At 42.2% G+C, this 22,847-nt stretch overlaps 1 protein-coding gene and 1 pseudogene across 1 annotated transcript; both read left to right on the forward strand.

The window, feature by feature from the left end:
* Positions 1-1,412: 1,412 nt before the first annotated feature.
* LOC139470964 (uncharacterized) lies at positions 1,413-2,884 on the forward strand (annotated as a pseudogene).
* On the forward strand, positions 2,804-22,227 carry LOC139470965 (receptor-type guanylate cyclase Gyc76C-like). Its single transcript, XM_071253285.1, has 5 exons — positions 2,804-2,819; positions 16,293-16,404; positions 17,973-18,071; positions 19,707-19,798; positions 21,130-22,227. The coding sequence occupies exons 2-5, from the start codon at positions 16,314-16,316 to the stop codon at positions 22,198-22,200; spliced, it is 1,353 nt and encodes a 450-aa protein (XP_071109386.1). The 5' UTR covers positions 2,804-2,819; positions 16,293-16,313; the 3' UTR covers positions 22,201-22,227.
* The last annotated feature ends 620 nt before the right edge of the window (positions 22,228-22,847 follow it).

Here is a 22,847-nt window from a genome sequence, read left to right on the forward strand (position 1 = left end):
AAAGCGTTAGCTCGTTACGCCGAAGACCCGGGTTCGATTCGCGACATAGGTACAATGTGTGAAGCCCATTTCTGGTGTCCCCCGCTGTAACATTGCTGGCATATTGCTAAAAACGGCGTAAAACCATACTCACTCACTCACTATAGTGTATGATGGCCCTCGCTAAGACCGAAGGTCACTGCTTTAAGGTCTAACAGCTACGTTGGGGAAAATCAATTTCGAGAGAAAGGGGGTTATATGGCCCTTTGAGCATGGCATGCATCTATTGACCCTGGGCGAGGCGATGCTATACGTTTATGCAATTATGAATCTTAAAAAGCTCTTAATTATTCTTTATGGTGCATTTTTTCCTAAATCACACACTGGGGTTACTTGTTTGTACTTGTGGATCCGACCGGTGAAGATCCGGGGAAGAATAGGTCTTCAGCAACCCATACTTGCCTTAAAAGGCGACTATGCTTGTCGTAAGAGGCGACTAACGGGATCGGATGGTCAGGCTCGCTGACTTGGTTGATACATGTCATCAATCCCAATTGCGTGGATCGATGCTCATGATGTCAATCACTGGATTGTGTGGTCCAGACTCGATTATTTTACAGACCGCTGTCATATAGCTGGGATATTGCTGAGTGCGGCGTTAAACAACAAACAAACAAACAAAACTTGTGTATCTTTTGTGTTGAATAGTTAATGAGACAAAACTACGTCTTTCTCAGTGGCAACGTCTTAAATTGTGTAATACAGAATTAGGAAGATAGTATTCCTACAAGGCAAACTGATCAGAACTCATTCATGTCATGTTTAAACGTAAATCTGTAATTACTATCTGATCACAGCCTTCTCAGTAGAGAAAAGGCATGTATTACTAATATAATTGTGACGAAGTTAGTTCTGCTTACTATATATCATCTATATACTATATAGCAAAACGGGGCTTTTCTATCGCAGTTGTAGTACTAATGAACATATAGGTGAGGTGAAATGGGGTTTAGGTGAGTGAGTGAGTGAGTGAGTTGGGTTTAACGACGCTTTTAACAGTTTTCCAGTTATATAACGGCATGTCAGCTTAATGTGGGAGGTAAGCCCGAACTGATGCAGGTCTCAGACGTGTACCACTTCGGTGAAACCCACGAGCACGGGTATGGTGCTGACAAACCTAGAAACTTAATCGGGGCGAACCAGGATTCGAACCCACAATCATAGGTTTCTGGCGTGTCCAAGGGACGCAACTCTGCACAGCGAATTGCTGCGCCTTAGACGACTGGGCCACCGTGCAATTCATTGAACTGAAGGATATAAGTCCTGACGAAAGATAACAGCGTTTACAAAGTACAAAGCATTTCATGCCAGATTTTTATTTCATTGTCCATGCAGTGTTTATTTTTATATTCTGACTTCCAGGTGGCCTCGATATGGACTGTTGCCAGACATCCATGATGACGATGTCCAGAAACAAGATCAAACCGGCGGACAGCCTTGATGCAAAGCTAAACAAAAACAAAGCATATGCAGATCCCCAGTTCAGACAGATATCCGCACAAGACCAATTCTTCTCTTCGTGGGAGGGAAACAGGTTTCGAGTTCACAAGATACTTGCAATCTGTATCTTGTGTTCCCTGGTGATCGTTGTGGTACTGGTCATCGAGATGGCTGCCGATGGTTCCGCACTGGGCAAATGTTCACTTCAAATATCCTGTTTCCGAACCTTCTTTGACGTCGTGGAAATACTGGACAACATTTCCCTGTCACGTGATTACAACTATATATTTCGTGTTAACAATTGTTCCAGTGGAAACACTGAATGTGACAGTTTACAAAATGTCTCCTTTCTGGTTGCAAGTGACACTGTGTGTAACACGATAGCAAACGTTAACCAGCGCTCACAGTGTAGGACGATGTACGCCCTGTCTAACAGAGACTACTACACAACGAATAGTACTGATGCATTTCACCAGGCATACACAGATGCAACGGCTTCCTATATGTCTTGTTTCTCTGACGCCACATTTCTTCCATGGACCATACCTGCAACATACCAGACACTTCTAACCATGTTTAACGCCGTCAATAAAGAACTGGCATCATGTTTGACTTTTCGCACTACCTCTACCGCCAGTTCACAGCTTACAACAGCCAAGTCTTTACTGTTATATTCTCTAGGCACTCTCAGGGAGTTGGTTAAAGGAGAACTAGAGACTCTGGATGCAATTCTCTTGAATTTGTTTGGCAACTTTGAATACGATTGTTTCCTGGGTAACTTAACATCCATTGAGGTGTATGACATCCGGAAAACAGCTTGTTTACACATTCTGACTTCAAGACATAGTTTAGAACGTAATTTACTTTCCTTGCAGTCTGAGGAGCTAGGTTCATTGACTAGACGGGTCATACTGTGGTGCATTGCGTGTGCTGTGGCTTTGGGTATGGCTGCTGGAATATCATGCAGAGTTAAGAAAATGGCGGACTGGATCTACGACTATTCAAAAAGCTTAGAGCAAAAGACCAATGAACTTAACGAGGAGAAACGGATGACGGAGAATCTGTTGTATCAAATGTTACCGATCTCTGTTGCCAATAAGTTGAGGAACAAAGAAAGTGTCAGTGCAGAGTGGTTTGACTCGTCCACGATATTTTTCTCGGATATTGTTGGGTTTACGACCATCTCAGCTCGATGCACTCCGATGCAGATTGTTGAGATGCTGAACAATCTGTACTCTCTGTTCGACTCCCGTATCGACATATACGACGTGTACAAGGTGGAGACAATTGGCGATGCGTACATGGTGGCCAGTGGACTCCCTGTCAAAAATGGAGAAAAGGTATATTGGAAATTATTTTTGCTTGATATAATTAATTTTTGTTTTACTGTGTATATTTCGACTAATACTGGGAGGGAGTGTGGTGGCCCATACGAAAACTAGAAATGTTAACCTGAGCAAGGTTTTGACAGTGAGTGCAGCCATTTGAAAAAAATCACACTGTTCCCATGTCACATGACTTGATAAAAGATGTCAGAAGGTCAAAATGTGTATAACGAACAACGGATATAACGAACAAAAAACTAGTGGTCCCTTTCAGTTCGTTATAAGCGTAGTTTACTGTATTTTTATTTTTCTCGATTTCCATAGAAACAATTTGGACTTATTATTTTGTTCATATTTCCAGTGCATCAAGTTTGACTTTGGCTCTGTTCATAGTCTCTAAAACTGATAGGTATTCTTAGAGGATACATTGCTTACACAGAGACTTGTCAAATGGTACCTTTTGCTACTTAGTTGTGTTTAGAATTTATATTTTTTTTCGTTTCCATTGCAACAAGTTTGGCTTTGTCTCAGAGTGAGTGAGTGAATACGGTTTTACGCCGCTTTTAGCAGTATTCCAGCAATATCACGGCGGGGGACACTAGAAATGGGCTTCACACATTGTACCCATGTCGGGAATTGAACCCGGGTCTTCGGCGTGACGAGCAAACGCTTTAACCACTAGGCTACCCGACCGCCCGCTTTGTCTCAGATCAAAGTGGTATTTGTGCGGACCATATTTCTCAAACTAAAGGTGCTCTCGCTTGCAATTGAAACTGTGCAGACACAAAGACCAGATTGTCAACTGGAGCCTTTTGCTATTTACATATTTTCAGAATATATTTTTTTCTGCCTCCATGGCAACAAGTTTAATATTGACTGTCATAGTGGTGTGTACCCGACATAGAAAAACAAAGTTCGGAAATTAAATCCGAATCCCAATTTTGATAGCTCAACATCTACTCTTCTATATGGACAGACATATCATATAGAAATGCTCTCATCAAGTTGGACTTAAAGAAAGTCAGATGATTTGCTCTTCCTAAATTGGGGGGTGGGGGTGGGGTGTGTGTGTGTGTGGGGGGGGGGGGGGGGGGGGGATTTGTCATCTTCTGTTTGTGTTAATGTCTTGTTAATGTCTGCGCCTCCTCACTCAGTTCAGCTGAATTTATTTATGTTGTTAACGTGTTTGTTGATAAAGAAGATATTCTTCTAGGTGAAGAGATGGTCCTCACGACAATCACATGTCTTATGTTAACGCAGAGCGTCTGAGCAGCTCAAGTACCTAGGTCGATGGCTTTGGTTAACGCAGAGCGTCTGAGAAGCTCAAGTGCCTAAGTCGATACCTCTCGTTAACGCAGAGCGTCTGAGCAGCTCAAGTACCTAAGTCGATGCCTTTTGTTAACGCAGAGCGTCTGAGCAGCTCAAGTGCCTATGCCGTAACCCCTGCCTGTGCAGTCTCGCAGTGGGACTTCATTTCCTCGACAGTTTTCAGTGAAATTGTTGAAGAGTTTATACGTGGCTTTGCAGAGATGCGCCCCTTATGTTAGACACGGTACGCTAAGTGGTGTTTCAAATCTCAAATTGGCCATGATTATACATCTTTTACTGTCCGCTTCATACCCGTGATCAAGCACAAGTGTTAAACGTCAACGAAATGTGGCACCCTGATATTCCTCTGACATTGCTTGTGGTACAACTGAATCACTGTTTAATGAAAAGCGTCACATTTATATCTTTGTCCATACACTTGTCCATACCCTTATCAACTCTTGTTCAGATCCTTCTGTATGTATACATCTTTGTTCATATACCTTCGTCAGCATCATTTCCCTTAGAATTGTCTATAGCCTGGATATACCCCAATGCATATCCTTGTCCATAACTTGTCCACATCTTATCTAATACTCTTGTCCATACTCTGGTCCATACCCTTGTCCATATCCATGTCAATACTCTGATCCATACCCTTGTCCATATCCATGTCAATACTCTTCTCCATACTCCGGTTCATACCCTTGTCCATATCTATACTCTTGTCCATACTCCGGTTCATACCCTTGTCCATATCCATGTCAATACTCTGGTTCATACCCTTGTCCATATCCATAATCTTGTCCATACTCCGGTTCATACCCTTGTCCATATCCATGTCAATACTCTGGTTCATACCCTTGTCCATATCCATAATCTTGTCAATACTCTGGTTCATACCCTTGTCCATATCAATACTCTTGTCCATACTCCGGTTCATACCCTAGTCCATATCCATGTCAATACTCTGGTTGATATCCTTGTCCATATCCATGTCAATACTCTTGTTCATACTCTGGTTCATACTTTTGTCGAAATATCCATGTCAATACTCTTGTCCATACTCTGGTTCATACCCTTGTCCATATCCATGTCAATACTCTTGTCCATTCTCTGGTTCATACCCTTGTACATATCCATGTCAATACTCTTGTCCATACACTGATTCATATCCTTGTCCATGTCAATACTCTTGTCCATACTTTGGTTCATACCCTTGTCCATATCCATGTCAATACTCTTGTCCATACTCCGGTTCATACCCATGTCTACAAGCTTGCCATGTTAATTAGACGTGTCCATTCCCCTGTTTCAATCCATACCCTTGTCCATATCCCTTCATTATTATTAGGCGCGTTAATACCCTTGTAAATGTCGGCGTTCCTTTCCTACAGGTATGTCCTTGACATATGGACATGCTGATGACCTATTTTCTACAGGAAACAACAGAAGACATGTCAATAATATACACACATTTATAGTAATCATAGATTAATTGAACACAACTTCAAAAGGCACAGTGAGATTTTGCATCTGTCCAAAACAAGGATCCATACTCGTGGCTGTGCAATTAGGTCAGTTGCTGACTCCCGTTGTCCTGCCAGAAACAGGCCATGGTCGTGGATTCTTATCCAAGCTTCGCACCAGCACCGTACCTGAAAGCTACAGCATACCCATGTCCATAGACTTCAGCATACTCGTTTCCATAGACTTCAGCATACCCGTGTCCATAGACTTCAGCATACCCGTGTCCATAGACTTCAGCATACCTGTGACTATAGACTTCAGCATACCCTTGTCCATAGACTTCAGCATACCCGTGTCCATAGACTTCAGCATACCTGTGACTATAGACTTCAGCATACCCTTGTCCATAGACTTCAGCATACCTGTGTCCATAGACTTCAGCATACCCTTGTCCATAGACTTCAGCATACCTGTGTCCATGGACTTCAGCATATCCGTGTCCATAGACTTCAGTATAACTTGTGTCAGTAGACTTCAGCATGCCCATGCTCAAAGACTTCAACATACCCGTGTCCATAGACTTCAGCATACCCGTGTCCATAGACTTCAGCATACCCGTGTCCATAGACTTCAGCATAATCTGAGTCCGTAGACTTTAGCATACCCGTGGCCATAGTCTTCAGCATAACATGTGTCCATCGACTTCATCACACCCGTGTCCATAGACTTCAGCATACCAGTGTCCGTAGACTTCAGCATACCAATGTCTATAGACTTCACCATACCCTTGTCCATAGACTTCACCATTCCCATGTCTATAGACTTCAGTTACCCGTGTCCATAGACTTCAGCATACCAGTGTCCACAGACCTCAGCATACCGGTGTCCACAGACCTCAGCATACCCGTTTTTAGACTTCAGCATACCGGTGTTCCTGGACTTCAGCATACCAGTGTCCGTGGACTTCAGCATACCAGTGTCCAAAGGCTTCAGCATACACGTGTCCGTAGACTTCAGCATATTCTTGCCCATAGACTTCAGCATACCCGTGTCTATGGACTTCAGCATACACGTGTCCAAAGGCTTCAGCATACACGTGTCTGTGGACTTCAGCATACCCGTGTCCGTGGACTTCAGCATACCAGTGTCCGTGGACTTCAGCATACCAGTGTCCGTGGACTTCAGCATACCAGTGTCCAAAGGCTTCAGCATACACGTGTCCGTAGACTTCAGCATATTCATGCCCGTAGGCTTCAGCATACCCGTGTCTATGGACTTTAGCATACACGTGTCCAAAGGCTTCAGCATACACATGTCTGTGGACTTCAGCATACCCGTGTCCGTGGACTTTACCATACCCGTATCTGTTGACGTTACCATACCAGTGCTCGTAGGCTTCAGCATACCCTTGTTCATAGACTTCAATGTACCCACAGACTTCAGCATTCACATGCCCATTGGCTTCAGCATACCCATGCTCAAAGACTTTACCATACGTTTGCCCATATACTTCAGCATACCCGTGTCTGTAGACTTCGGCATACCCGTGTCCATGGACTTCAGCATACCAGTGCCCGTAGACTTCAGCATACCCGTGCCCGTGTGCGAAGTCTTCATCCAAGTGGTAAACATCTAGTTATGTGGCATGCACAACTTTGGGCTTTCGTCTCGCAGCAATCTGTTATGCTATGATGGTATTGAAAAGCTGTTCAACGTGTTTTCACTAATTCACCGCCAATATAAGTGTTTTCCTTGTCTTGTTTTTTTCGTGATAAATCACATCTAAGTTTCAGTGAAGACGGTCATATAATTTGTTTGAGATGTTTCATTTACAAAAAAAAATGAAATTGGATTCTTATCCCACTTCACTTTATAACCCGTGAGAAACAGAGTTTATAATCAAGACGGAGTACAATTATTAGCCTATGCTCCATTGTGGCTCCTGGCTACACGTAATCTTGTACTCAGCCTGGGTTCCAAATTCGAGGTCTCAGTTAAGTTTTCAAATTGTTTTATGGTAGACATGTGGAGGACATTTCCAAATTTGACGCATCAGTGACAAAAATGATGTCCGATGCAATTCCCTAGTTTGACTTGTACCACATGTTCTCTTGTTTGTTTCAGCTGAACAATTGACTTGCCTTTGCATGTGTTTGTGATGGTGCCACCCGTGGGGTATGATACACTCATTGTTTTCGCGCACACCTGATATCATCACTATTTGAAAGTGATTCATAAACACATGCTCATGATATTGTCGCGAAAGGGTGAGCGAATCCTGCCATCACTGGTGGCAACCTCACAAGCACATCCATTCAAAACACAGTATGTAAATGTCCTAAAACACACACGTGGCAGGCTTTTCTGTCATGTTAAATTACATTTGCAATGTTCTTATTTCAATCATGATCAAGCGGCAAATATACATGGAACATAGGGAAACTATGTCACAAGGTCGTTCGGGTGGTCAATGACCTTCAACATTCTGTAAATCTATCGTGCTCAATATCCTGCCTTGTAATAGCTCTTCCAGTAATCCTGTGAACTTACATGCCGGGAAAGGTTCTATTGTGCTTTATTGATATTTTCCATACTTCATCATGTAACATTACAACTATCTATCTTAAGTGTCTTTAATGTGTACACCAACTGTTCTTTCAATCGACCTTTTCAGTGCACACGAGACGTCACGTGTGGTTACCCGGGACACTGATGCAACCATGAAACACACGAATTGTTCCTTTAATCGGCCTTTTCAGTCCACACGAGACGTCACGTGTGGTTACCCGGGACACTGATGCAACCATGAAACACACGAATTGTTCCTTTAATCGGCCTTTTCAGTCCACACGAGACGTCACGTGTGGTTACCCGGGACACTGATGCAACCATGAAACACACGAATTGTTCCTTTAATCGGCCTTTTCAGTCCACACGAGACGTTACGTGTGGTTACCCGGGACACTGATGCAACCATGAAACACACGAATTGTTCCTTTAATCGGCCTTTTCAGTCCACACGAGACGTCACGTGTGGTTACCCGGGACACTGATGCAACCATGAAACACACGAATTGTTCCTTTAATCGGCCTTTTCAGTCCACACGAGACGTCACGTGTGGTTACCCGGGACACTGATGCAACCATGAAACACACGAATTGTTCCTTTAATCGGCCTTTTCAGTCCACACGAGACGTTACGTGTGGTTACCCGGGACACTGATGCAACCATGAAACACACGAATTGTTCCTTTAATCGGCCTTTTCAGTCCACACGAGACGTCACGTGTGGTTACCCGGGACACTGATGCAACCATGAAACACACGAATTGTTCCTTTAATCGGCCTTTTCAGTCCACACGAGACGTCACGTGTGGTTACCCGGGACACTGATGCAACCATGAAACACACGAATTGTTCCTTTAATCGGCCTTTTCAGTCCACACGAGACGTCACGTGTGGTTACCCATGACACTGATGCAACCATGAAACACACGAATTGTTCCTTTAATCGGCCTTTTCAGTGCACACGAGACGTCACGTGTGGTTACCCGGGACACTGATGTAACCATGACACACACAAATTGTTCCTTATTCGCGAAAATATAAGTCTTGTGTACATTGATCAATCGGAAGGGGTGCCAATTGGGATTGTTCATTTGCCAATATATTAGCAAATATCGCCATGGGCGCTTATTACGTCGAATACGGTAATCATTTTTTATAACAGCTGGCCAATCCCACAACAACCCCACCATGGATGCCCACTCTGACACAGTACACTGTCTCCGAGCCGACTGGTCCTTGGTTCATCCCAATAATCCTTCGTTATCTCCGTACATGTTGTTACCCTGCCTGGCGCTAGGCTTTAAGGGGATAAAACCAGGTCTGGTCGGTTTGCAGTCAGTACACTGTGTCTGAGTAGGATATTCATGTTAAACTGCCGCATGGTATCTCAGTGGGCTAGCACTAGTGTGCGTACTTGTACACACACGCACGCACGCACGCACGCACATGCGAGCACTTCATTATATAAGTGCAACAATCTTGGACACGAAGTTAAACTCCATTTCACCTCACCTCACCTATAGATTGTAGATTCTATGTCTACTCCATAAGAATGCAGTGCTGACGTTCAAGGGGGACGTTTTGTATCTGCCTGGAGATGCTACACGCTTCAAAGCTTCTTTCGTGAATCTGAAAATGGAAGAAAGAAATAATAATGTTTTCATCAACACGTAATGTTTGTACAGCAGTCATTGTTGATGGTATGTACTAGAGGTTGCTGGAAGGTTAGGAGTCTAACTGGGTAGAATGCATAGTGCACCCTTAATACTAGAGGTGGCTGGAAGGTTAGGAGTCTAACTGGGTAGAATGCAAAGTACATCCTTAATACTAGAGGTGGCTGGAAAGTTGGGAGTCTCACTGGGTAGAATGCAAAGTACATCCTTAATACTAGAGGTGGCTGGAAGGTTAGGAGTCTAACTGGGTAGAATGCAAAGTACATCCTTAATACTAGAGGCGGCTGGAAGGTTAGGAGTCTAACTGGGTAGAATGCATAGTACATCCTTAATACTAGAGGTGGCTGGAAGGTTTGGTGTCTTCCTTGGTAGAATGCATAGTGCAACCTTAATACTAGTGGTGGCTGGAAGTTTAGGGGTCTAACTGGGTAGAATGCAAAGTACATCCTTAATACTAGAGGTGGCTGGAAGGTTGGAAGTCTAACTGGGTAGAATGCAAAGTACATCCTTAATACTAGAGGTGGCTGGAAGGTTGGGAGTCTAACTGGGTAGAATGCAAAGTACATCCTTAATACTAGAGGTGGCTGGAAGGTTGGGAGTCTAACTGGGTAGAATGCAAAGTACATCCTTAATACTAGAGGCGGCTGGAAGGTTGGAAGTCTAACTGGGTAGAATGCAAAGTACATCCTTAATACTAGAGGTGGCTGGAAGGTTGGGAGTCTAAAGGGGTAGAATGCATAGTCCTCCCTTAATACTAGAGGCGACTGGAAGGTTAGGAGTCTAACTGGGTAGAATGCATAGTCCACCCTTAATACTAGAGGTGGCTGGAAGTTTAGGAGTCTAACTGGGTAGAATGCAAAGTACATCCTTAATACTAGAGGCGGCTGGAAGGTTGGGAGTCTAACTGGGTAGAATGCAAAGTACATCCTTAATACTAAAGGTGGCTGGAAGGTTAGGAGTCTAACTGGGTAGAATGCAAAGTACATCCTTAATACTAGAGGCGGCTGGAAGGTTGGAAGTCTAACTGGGTAGAATGCAAAGTACATCCTTAATACTAGAGGTGGCTGGAAGGTTGGGAGTCTAAAGGGGTAGAATGCATAGTCCTCCCTTAATACTAGAGGCGACTGGAAGGTTAGGAGTCTAACTGGGTAGAATGCATAGTCCACCCTTAATACTAGAGGTGGCTGGAAGTTTAGGAGTCTAACTGGGTAGAATGCAAAGTACATCCTTAATACTAGAGGCGGCTGGAAGGTTGGGAGTCTAACTGGGTAGAATGCAAAGTACATCCTTAATACTAGAGGTGGCTGGAAGTTTATGGGTCTAACTGGGTAGAATGCATAGTGCACCCTTAATACTAGAGGTGGCTGGAAGTTTAGGAGTCTAACTGGGTAGAATGCATAGTGCACCCTCAATACTAGAGGTGGCTGGAAGGTTAGGAGTCTAACTGGGTAGAATGCATAGTGCACCCTTAATACTAAAGGTGGCTGGAAGGTTTGGTGTTTTCCTTGATGGAATGCATAGTGCACCCTCAATACTAGAGCTGGCTTGAAGGTTAGGAGTCTAACTGGGTAGAATGCATAGTGCACCCTCAATACTAGAGGTGGTTGGACGGTTAAGAGTCTAACTGGGTAGAATGCATAGTGCACCCTCAATACTAGAGGTGGCTAGAAGGTTAGGAGTCTAACTGGGTAGAATGCATAGTGCATCCTTAATCCTAGAGGTGGCTGGAAAGTTAGGAGTCTAACTGGAAGAATGCATAGTGCACCCTTAATACTATAGGAGGCTGGAAGGTTAGGAGTCTAACTGGGTAGATTGCATAGTATACCCTTAATAATTTGCATATTGTTAGTGAATACTGTCTATGCTTACATGTTGCATTGGAATAGAATAGGCAACAAGGCTTCATACAAACGTAGATATCAATGTGACAATACATTCTCTGTTGATGAAAATGGGGAAGATGGCTACCACATTGTGGTGGAAATGTTTTGCACCTGTGACTGGTGATCACCACGGTAACAACACCAGAAGATGTCCTTGCGAGGGAATAGTTTATTAATCATGGTGGTAATGAAGAGAAACCGAATCGTTTCAGAAAAGTGACATCTGATTGGCTCAAGAACCAAAGAAGGTATATTTAGATTTGGAGCCTTCACTTGAAGCGACGCAGGGTTTCATCTGGATTCTGTACAAAGCCAACTATTTATTGCGATGTATTATTGATCATTATACGCTAAAAGTCCCAATTATGTGTAACATATTAACATAAACGACTGTAGAGCTTCTACACGTAGCCTCATTAACGACCACCATCAACAGTTATGTTGACAAATATTACCCGTCATCGGGTGATAACGGTCAGTCATGGGACGTTAATCAGCAGTTCGACTGTACTGCTTCTTGTTCAAAACACGGCTATAACAAACGGGGGGACCTTGATGTGGGTGTTAGTAATGATGTTGAGTTAAAGTGAAATGGACCCTTCCAAAATCAAAGGTCAAAGTACAGTTAACTAAGGCTATAACAAACTCCAAGGGATCTCTAATTTTAGTTCGTAATAACCGTAGTTCGTTATAAGTATATATACATCGGGTATATATATATGGTCGGGACTAAAAAATAAGTTCATTATATCGGTCAGTTCGATATAAGCGCGTTCGTCATAAACGTATACGCAGTTTACTCTATATGGAAAAAAATGTTTAGTACCACACCTTCTCCATGTTAATATTTTTTTGCTATTATATATGAAACAATATCATAACTGATTTAATAAGTGACCAGTTGTGTATTTGCTTTCACCGACACAACTAATTATTTCGAACAATCACTGATTTACACTGAGTATGAGTCGCTGTATACGCCATAAAGATAGGAGACAAAACGGCAAGTTAACCTCATATCTCCTCTGAGATTTGGAAACCTAATCAATAAAAAACAAAGAAGCATAAGATTAAACAGCCCCATCTCACTAACTCCCTCACTCACTAGGGCGGTCGGGTAGCCTAGTGGTTAAAGCATTCGCTAGTCACGTCAAAGACCCGGGTTCGATTCCCGAAGGGTACAATGTGTGAAGCCCATTTCTGGTGTTCCCCGCCATGATATTGCTGGAATATTGCTAAATGCGGCGTAAAACCATGCTCACTCACTCATTCACTCACTCACTCACTATTATGCCTGAGGAAAGCCTGTCAACCATTCGAGATTATACTCCATACTTATATTTTTTCTATCAAGGACAAACAATTATTTCTTTTAGTAAATTATAATAAAACGTACGGAAAATGAAACCAATGTTGTGAGTGTAAATATGTAATGTTGCACTTTCCTCAAGCAGTATCACCTTTGTTGAAATATTATCTCAAATATCCAGGCCCTTGAAGGTTATTGTATGTCTTATTAGGCTTTAGATAAGATGGTCCACTTACGTGCCAAATAATCCAACATTTCCAAAACATTCGATCCCCTCAAGGTCGCCGAATGCCATCAGTTTTCTAAATCATTAAACTTAATAGGAATAAAGTGCATGCTTATTTTATGCATGTGTTAATAGCGTCACTGATTGCTCGTATCTTTATCCTGCCCAATATTTATCTCATTCCTATATCGACAGATATTTCCACTGCTCTACTCGTGTCAGGGTGGTGATATCTAGGCATATAAACACCATGCCGCACACAGTGTATAACTATTCTACCTAGTTATTAGGTGATTAGAACAAACTGGGCCTGCTGTGTTGTGAATATCAGGTCTTAGTATTTGCGTGGTTTGACAGCCATCAGCGATAATGAGCAGAAGGGTGCAGCGAAATGCTTGTTTGGATTCCTAATTATATAATAAGGTATAGCGGTTGGCAACGGAACAAGGCGTGGTCCACTTCTTGAAGGATTAACATGGCACAAATGACCTTGCTTTGTTTTGACAAGTTGTCTTGTGTACAACGATAAATAATTGATCAATAATATAACCATATGTTTATTAGTCCATAGTACAGCTAATTTTAAATTATATTCAGCAATAAATATGTATACTGAATCGCAATAGAAACGTCACCTCAAGTAACATTGCATGAAAAGTTGTCATTTGAATAAATATCTGGGTAATTTTTGTCAAAGTTTCTAAAATTTAACCTTACTTTGTCCGGAAAAATGATATTTGATGATAAAAAAAACTAAGCAGATGACAATAAAACCGATAGCCCAAACACACCATGGCAACAGCCATGGTAAGCCGATGCATGTGAGTTCCGTTCAAATTGAAATGCACACGCGATCCCCCATTTCTTGCCCTATAAAAATCCACCCAGATCGGATAAGATTCATTCGTTATTGAATTGCTACCACATTGACAAGAAATCAGCGACACCAAGCCCTTGGACGATTGCAAGCTGGACACACCGCCCGGCAAGTAGCCAATGCATTTCAAGTCCACTTAACGACCATATACAGGCTCCAGCAATGGTACCAGACAACCAACACTACAGGTGACCGACCACGTAGTGGAAGACCAAGGGTCACCACCCGACGTAAGGATCGTCAGATTGTGCGACATCGCTTTGTTACTGATGTGGAAACTGCTCGACAGACCATGGGGACACACCAGTGACACATTAGTGCGGACACCGTGCTTCGACGATTGACGAGCAGACACTGTCACAGGCCACACCAAGCACCCATTCTGACACCACGTCATCGCCGGGACGCCATCGTCTTCAGTAGGCAACACAGCCCCTGGATTGGCGCAACCAGCAGAGGAGAAGAGTCCTCTTCTAAGACGAGAGCCATTACTGTGTCTCAACAGCAGATGTCAGAGAGAGCCTGGCGACGCCATGGGGAACATAATTCGGATGCTTGTGTCGTTACGAGAACACTCTAGATACTGACTTGTGATGCCATTGTTGAGACTGGTGTTGTGTTTCACTTTAAGAACATTTGACACTTTTATTGCAACCTTGATGATCAGTTTTGCCAAGTTTCATCTTTTTAATATGTCTTGAAGTATGTTTACAATGTTTGGACAAATAAGGTTTATCATATACATCTATCCATGGTGACGTTTCTTTTGCGGTTCAGCATATCATCATAGTCACTTAGGGGATTGAGTATATGATGTACTTGTTTATATATGTGCCCGTTGTTGTTTTTGTGTACATAGATAAATAACTTGGCAATATTTAAACAACATACGAATTAGAGCATTCTATAAATATTACGACCTTTGTGTGAAGGTCTCAGGTGTGGCATCTGTACTGGGATAGACAACCCCGTGTTAGAATTAGCCCCTGTCAACGTATGGGTCTCTGAAAGGCGACCAAATGGATCGAGTGTTCATGCTCAGTGAATCATTCTACGAACCCTTGGGTTCATTCACTAACCGAACATTGTCTAAATAGTACTGGGATATTTAATCTACAAACAAGCATATATGCATAAGAACTAGATCAGGACGCCCCATGAACTTACCTATATTAAACATTAACAAGGGTTTACTGTACAACAACTCAAAGGAGGAATGCGACAGAAAATGTTCATCATGGCCAGTGTGTGACAATTCACATATATAAACAAATGTGAGTGAGTGAGTGAGTTAAGATTTATAGTCACATCGGCAATATTTCAGCCATATTGTGACTAAATCAAGTTGTACATTAATAAGACATAATATAGACATTAAAATCTGTCGACAAAGGACAGTAAAAACACTAGACTATCACAGATGCAGATTTAAAACTAGCATATCATCCTAAAATCAACAATTCATAACAGTACACAATAAAAATGGGCTATAGATCACCAATAACCAAAGGTAGGTCACTATACAAGGTACAATGGGGACTTACGATACTTCTTCTACCTACATGGTAACCCAGCAGGATTTACACTCTGGCTACTGGTGATTGTCAGTAAGTTTAAGCCAAATCATTAAAAAACAACAAGAATTCTACGATTAAAAACATGAAAAATGAAAAATACTTTGAATGAAATGGGACTTACAAACTTTCTCAGGGGACAATTATTTTACGTTACTTCAACCCCCTTGGAATGTAGAGTGAGTGAGTGAGTGAGTGAGTTTGGTTTAATGCAGGTCTCAGACGTTACCACAAAATAGACACCTACATAATCACAAAATGAATATTATTAGTTTTGGTGTCTTTAGTTGACATATATGGTGTCATATTTGGTTAGCAGAAAAATATTGGGCGAGGCTGACCGTATACGAGCTCATGTGGGGTCAGTAATTCCTCTCTCTGACTGGTTTAATTAACTAACACATGAACCAATAGAACTCGCAGTTCTCTGAATGAGTGACACGCCACCTTCCCAGTTACCTGTTTACAGGATGGTCTTTGCGATATTGGAATAAAGACACAAACATGTCAGGGTGGTCAGCGACTCTGATCGACGTAGTGTCAATTAAAACACTGTTGAATAGTTCATTTCAGTTAAAATATATATAATTGCCTTTTCAGCATGCTGAAGAGATCGCCACGATGTCCATTGACCTTCTTTCGTCAGTGAACCAGGTGAAGGTCCCTGGCTACCCCGACGAAGGGCTGAAGCTCAGGATTGGAATGCACAGTGGTACGTTGTTGAGTGTGGGATTCAGTGTGGGCATGAGTGAGGGATTCAGTGTGAGCATGAGTGCGGGATTCAGTGTGTGCATGAGTGTGGGATTCAGTGTGAGCATGAGTGAGGGATTCAGTGTGAGCATGAGTGTGGGATTCAGTGTGAGCATGAGTGAGGGATTCACTGTGGGCATGAGTGTGGGATTCAGTGTGAGCATGAGTGTGGGATTCAGTGTGAGCATGAGTGTAGGATTCAGTGTGAGCATGTGTGTGGGATTCAGTGTGAGCATGGGTGTGGGATTCAGTGTGAGCATGAGAGAGGGGTTCAGTGTGAGCATGAGTGTGGGATTCAGTGTGAGCATGAGTGTGGGATTCAGTGTGAGCATGAGTGTGGGATTCAGTGTGAGCATGAGTGTAGGATTCAGTGTGAGCATGTGTGTGGGATTCAGTGTGAGCATGAGTGTGGGATTCAGTGTGAGCATGAGAGAGGGGTTCAGTGTGAGCATGAGTGTGGGATTCAGTGTGAGCATGAGAGTGGGATTCAGTGTGGCCATGAGTGTGGGAATCAGTGTGAGCATGAGTGTGGGATTCAGTGTGAGCATGAGTGTGGGATTCAGTGTGAGCATCAGTGTGGGATTCAGTGTGAGCACGAGTGTGGGATTCAGTGTGAGCATGTGTGTGGGATTCAGTGTGAGCATGAGTGTGGGATTCAGTGTGAGCATGGGTGTGGGATTCAGTGTGAGCATTCTATCCATCAAGTAGACTTTAGTATGACTTTTGATACATATGTTGCTTTCCAGTTCTTGCCTGGAAATATGCAGTCATGCTTTGTGTATTTTGAAGTCGCTGATTTGGTCCTTTAGGTTTGTGATTGCGGGAATGTTCCTGTCGAATGAGCAGCAAATACATGAGTGAACGAGTGAGTGAGTATGGTTTTACGCTGCTTTTAGCAATATTCTAGCAATATCGCGGCAGGGACACCAGAAATGGGACTTTTCGGAGAATGTGATGACTCCCAAACACTGCAGCCTTCTGCAGTTACCAGATTGCCAGTAGGGCTGTATTCCTGGCATAAAACCCGTGCACACTCCCAATGTCAGTCAACAGATTGGGAGGCAAGCGTCACATTTGTAAAGCGAGGTCCACATATTTGCCATGTTTTTCCTAACTCTTGTCAAACACATTAGTATCAAAAGTGACAGAAAATTCAATGATATAAATGATTTCATTGGATTTATAAAAAAAGGACAAGATCAGGTTTGTTGGCCTGGAGAGGTCTCAGGCTGTATACAGGCCTATTATTCCAAAGAATGTTGTATTTATCACATTATATAATATTTTCCATGAAATCCTCTACATATTCTGGGTCGTACCATGGATCGACCCCTGTGTCAAAACCACAAACATGGCGAAGACGTTTATAAAATGATCGAGCCACTCCATCATGTTGCTTAAGATATTGTGCCAAAGCTGGGCATCCACTGACAATGTGTTTGACAGTCTCATTAAATTCATTTCATATTCTACATTTATTATTATTATTATTATTATTATTATTATTATTATTATTATTATTAACTTCAGGCTCCTGTGTTGCGGGAGTGGTGGGGATCAAGATGCCCCGATACTGCCTGTTTGGGGACACAGTCAATACGGCCTCTAGGATGGAGTCCAATGGACTGCGTGAGTAGCTATCCTGTATAACGAACCCCTTCTAGTCTGGAAACACCCGTCGAGCGTGAAGATCTGGGGAACTGCAGAGTGAACTATTAACGCACTGGTACAAGAAACTACTTAATTTCAGCCAAGGTAGTACAATAAAAATGTCATTGGTCAGATTTTCATCAACTGAATTTGAGATATGTTAGTCAGGAAGGAATATATTTTAACATTGTGTTGTATTTTATTACAAACTGTATGACATTACACAAATTTAAGGTCTTCATGTGAAGATATATATTTAAAATCATAAGAAATTTGGCTTTGTATATATTTATAAGTCTATGCAATTAAGACAAAACTGCTGATGTAAATTTCAATTACAATAATGGTTGCTGTACAACTGCTGTGACATGGGCCGATGGCCTACGTGACCTTGCAGAAGAAACAACACCGACATATGTGTACATTAACTGTCAACTGCTGTAACACGGGCCGATGGCCTACGTGACCTTGCAGAAGAAACAACACCGACATATGTGTACATTAACTGTCAACTGCTGTAACATGGGCCGATGGCCTACGTGACCGTGCTGAAGAAACAACACCGACATATGTGTACATTAACTGTCAACTGCTGTAACATGGGCCGATGGCCTACGTGACCGTGCTGAAGAAACAACACCGACATATGTGTACATTAACTGTCAACTGCTGTAACATGGGCCGATGGCCTACGTGACCTTGCTGAAGAAACAACACCGACATATGTGTACATTAACTGTCAACTGATGTAACATGGGCCGATGGCCTACGTGACCTTGCAGAAGAAACAACACCGACATATGTGTACATTAACTGTCAACTGCTGTAACATGGGCCGATGGCCTACGTGACCTTGCAGAAGAAACAACACCGACATATGTGTACATTAACTGTCAACTGCTGTAACATGGGCCGATGGCCTACGTGACCGTGCTGAAGAAACAACACCGACATATGTGTACATTAACTGTCAACTGCTGTAACATGGGCCGATGGCCTACGTGACCTTGCTGAAGAAACAACACCGACATATGTGTACATTAACTGTCAACTGATGTAACATGGGCCGATGGCCTACGTGACCGTGCTGAAGAAACAACACCGACATATGTGTACATTAACTGTCAACTGCTGTGATTTACATGGAGCCTGATTGCTTGTTGGGATATGTGGTTTGACAGCATCAACAAGAAAGAAGTGAACTCTACTCAAAATTTATGTTTCACCATGATTCTATGGAAAAAAAAAAAAAAATTCAGAATCTTCAATCTAGCAAAAGGCACAAGTACTCATTGTGGTAAATGTGTGTAGCAAGCTTGATGAAGCTAGGATGCATAGTTTAAAAGATATGGGCCGTACAAAACACCCACCCTAAAGTTTAAGTTTCTTAATGTTTCCAAGGAAACGGCAAAAATTTAAAAAGTTTCAAATCTTCAAACTAAAAAAAGGCACAAGTACGGACAGACAGACGGAAACGGGGGTATAATTACAGCAACAAGGCAACTTGCGCGGATGAACATCTTATAATTAATTTAATTCGGCCCAACGAACAAATGTTAATCCATTTGTAAACTGTTTCCTGCATGGCGCTGATCATTAATGTTGTCGTTTCAGCTCTCAAGATCCACATTAGCCAGGCAACACGCGATCGGCTGATGAAAACGGATAATTACCTGATATCCGAGCGAGGGGAGATCGACATTAAGGTTGGTCGTTATCCTCCTACCAGGCCTAATGCACCTCAAGTGACTTGAGACGGTTCATATTCTACTCTGATGAAAATATTAGTGTGCGAACTTGGACTCGGACAATTAAAAACAATTTTGTTTTTGATGACATGTTGAAAGTAACGTTTTATTGATAACATTCCAAATCTGATGAAAAAAATGAATTTGTAAATTTGGATTAGGCATGTGAGAAATAGCTATGTGTTGGAGGAATTGATAATAATAATATTAATCAAAATATCATGGACAAATAGAATTACTTTAGTATATATACTCACATAAAACACAGCTGATTCATTAGGGAGGGAAGATATTATTCCGTTTAATAAACTTTCTTCTTAGTAGCCTCCTTACTCTTGGCTTTAGTGAACGTCTACACAATTCCTCGGCTCGGAACATATCAGTCAATCCTCGTTGGTGGAATTTACTGGCAAACAACGTTCACAAACTCAAATTTACTTACAGAAGTATATATGATGTCATAAATGTGTTTTCGTCGAATAAGCAAAAACTGACCATAGTTTCAGAAAGATTTTATGAAAATGAACACTCAGCATGTTTTATGGGTCAACCAGTTAAATGACTCAAGTTTCAGTAAGACACCCGTTTTAGTCACGATTATCGTTTGTCTGACATAAATGCACACTATAGAAAAAAGTATCACTGTCTTTTTCTGTGCAGAGAAGTAATTCAAGTACGCTCAGTCACGAAAAAGTACTATATTTAAACAACGAAATAATGAAAACTTCAAACAAAATATCCTCAGGCATGCAAGCTTGTTCTGAACATACGATGGAAATTCTTTTAAGCAAAATTGATGAACTCAGCCTTGAAACCCATACAGCTAATTATAACACACTACTTTTGTGAACAGGTTTGTTGTGTTTAACACTTAATGTTTTGTATTATGATACAGGGACAGGCTACAAGTATATTAAATCCTCACCAAAGCAAATATGATGCAACAAAGGAAAGTTTTGATTTGTAGCATGTCTAGAGGTTCTCGTTGATAAGAACGTCTTTGCACACAGTGAACGCTTTTTATATCGAACGGGATACAAACATTCTGATGGAATTACAAAACTCGCTCTGGCGAAGTCCATTATTTGGAGCTAATTAAGTGTGTTTGTATATATAATGTGTTACGCTTCTACAAGAAAACAAAACATACATTTTTTTAGATGCCCGGAGGTAAGTGTATATGTCTACTCTGTAAATAACGAAATCGAGTGAAAACAGTCAATACTGACATAACGCAAAATGACTTGATTCGGTTTGGGAATATATATATGCATTATGTTTTTCTTCAGGGCAAAGGGAAAATGAAAACCTTCTGGCTTGACGGTCGGGTGGACATGAGTCAAGCCAACGACAGCATGGTCTGTAAGTTCGTACCAAAGCGGAAGCGGAAGGTCAAAAAGGACGATGCAACTTCCGGTACCCTCTCCCTCAGTACAGGAGTGATCAGCGAGGCAGGGTCGACAACAACGGTGGACAGTAGCTCCGACCTGGTCAGTAGGGTGGAGGTGACTGCTGACGTCGTTACTGGGAGACTTCAGGACATCAAAGAAAGCGGCAAGGAAGAAAAACATATACGTGACGTGCACACTAGTAACTTGAAACAGGCGTTGCCAGTTGAGGACATCAACGTTTCTTCTGCAGATAAACATGTACGTGACGTGCACACGAGTAACTTGAAACAGGCGTTGCCAGTTGAGGACATGAACGTTTCTTCTGCAGGAATACCTGGCAGGGGGACTGATGGTAGAGGTGAAGCAGGTGATGGATTAGAGAAGACTCATCATCAGGATGGGGAAGTATACAAAAGGAGTTATATTCAAGATGGTTTGACTGCAGATGGTGACAAGAATGACATCAATTTTGGAGCAGAACAAAACAGCTCCACATTTGGAAGAAATATAACTGGGTCAACTCTCGGCACAGACACAAGTGACTCTAAACATGGCAATGACAACACAAGCTCTGATTTTGGAGTTGCTCAAAGTGGCTCTACTGCTGGAGGGTATAAAAATAAAGATGGTCATAGTGAGGTACCTTCAATTCAGGAGGATGTCACTGACGATAGAGCAACTTCAGTTATTTCCATGTCATCGGGAAAAGGTTTGGTTAATGAGTTTGGTAAAAGGGACATCCCTAACCCTGTCGTTCTTCTTAAAGACGAGGCTCCTGGGTCTGATGTTGACCACACAGTGGTGTTGCCGAATCAGGTCATGACAGAGAATGGTTCTATAGTGGACGCTGATGGTACACATATGACAAGGTATAGCTCGACAGTTATTTCACAAGCACATCTAAAAGGTCAAGGTCATGTACAGAAGACGCAGTCTGATATTGTGATTACTGTTACAAGTGATGGATAATTGCTTAAGGGTCATTAGCAGTTTGCGCAGGGGAGTTGAACAAAATACCTCACTTTGATGAAAGAAAGTGTGAGTGACTAAACATTCACAAGATATATACACATGTAAAACATTTCTTTTTATTGACTGTGGTCGTGTATAAGTATTTCTGACATCCTGGTGGCGGTCAGGTAGCCTAGTGGTTAAAGCGTTAGCTCGTCACTCCGAAGAAGCAGGTTCAATTTCCGACATGGGTACAATGTGTGAAGCCCATTTCTGGTGTCCCTGGCAGTGCTATTGCTGGAATATTGCTAAAAGCGGCGTACAGCCAAACTCACTCACCCTGAAACCCTGGTCTGCATATAACTCAGTACAGAGTACAAAAAAGGATTTCACTGTGAGTCTGCAACTCAGTCTATACAATCGAGCCATGCCAAGAAGTCAGCTTATCAACAAAAGGCCAGTGCATGGTTGGTCCTGTATTATGTACAAGTCAATGATAAGGAATGTATGTCCCCAGCAACCTCTGCTTGACAAAGTAGATCGGGTTGTCGGGCTCGGTTGATCATATGTCCTCGTATCCCAGTCGATGCCAATGGCATCAATCACTGGATTGTCCAGCCCAGATTATATCATTTACAGACAGTTGTCATATATCTGAAGTATTT

This window comes from Haliotis cracherodii, unplaced genomic scaffold (assembly GCF_022045235.1).
Source record: "Haliotis cracherodii isolate W230 unplaced genomic scaffold, xgHalCrac1.p SCAF_21, whole genome shotgun sequence".
In the NCBI taxonomy this organism is placed as follows: domain Eukaryota; kingdom Metazoa; phylum Mollusca; class Gastropoda; order Lepetellida; family Haliotidae; genus Haliotis; species Haliotis cracherodii.

Coding starts and splice junctions, on each gene's coding strand:
- LOC139470965 (XM_071253285.1), top strand. CDS start 16,314: ATGTCCATTGACCTTCTTTCGTCAGTGAACCAGGTGAAGGTCCCTGGC. Junction 16,405..17,972: donor CAGGATTGGAATGCACAGTG/GTACGTTGTTGA, acceptor TATTAACTTCAG/GCTCCTGTGTTGCGGGAGTG. Junction 18,072..19,706: donor GATGGAGTCCAATGGACTGC/GTGAGTAGCTAT, acceptor TTGTCGTTTCAG/CTCTCAAGATCCACATTAGC.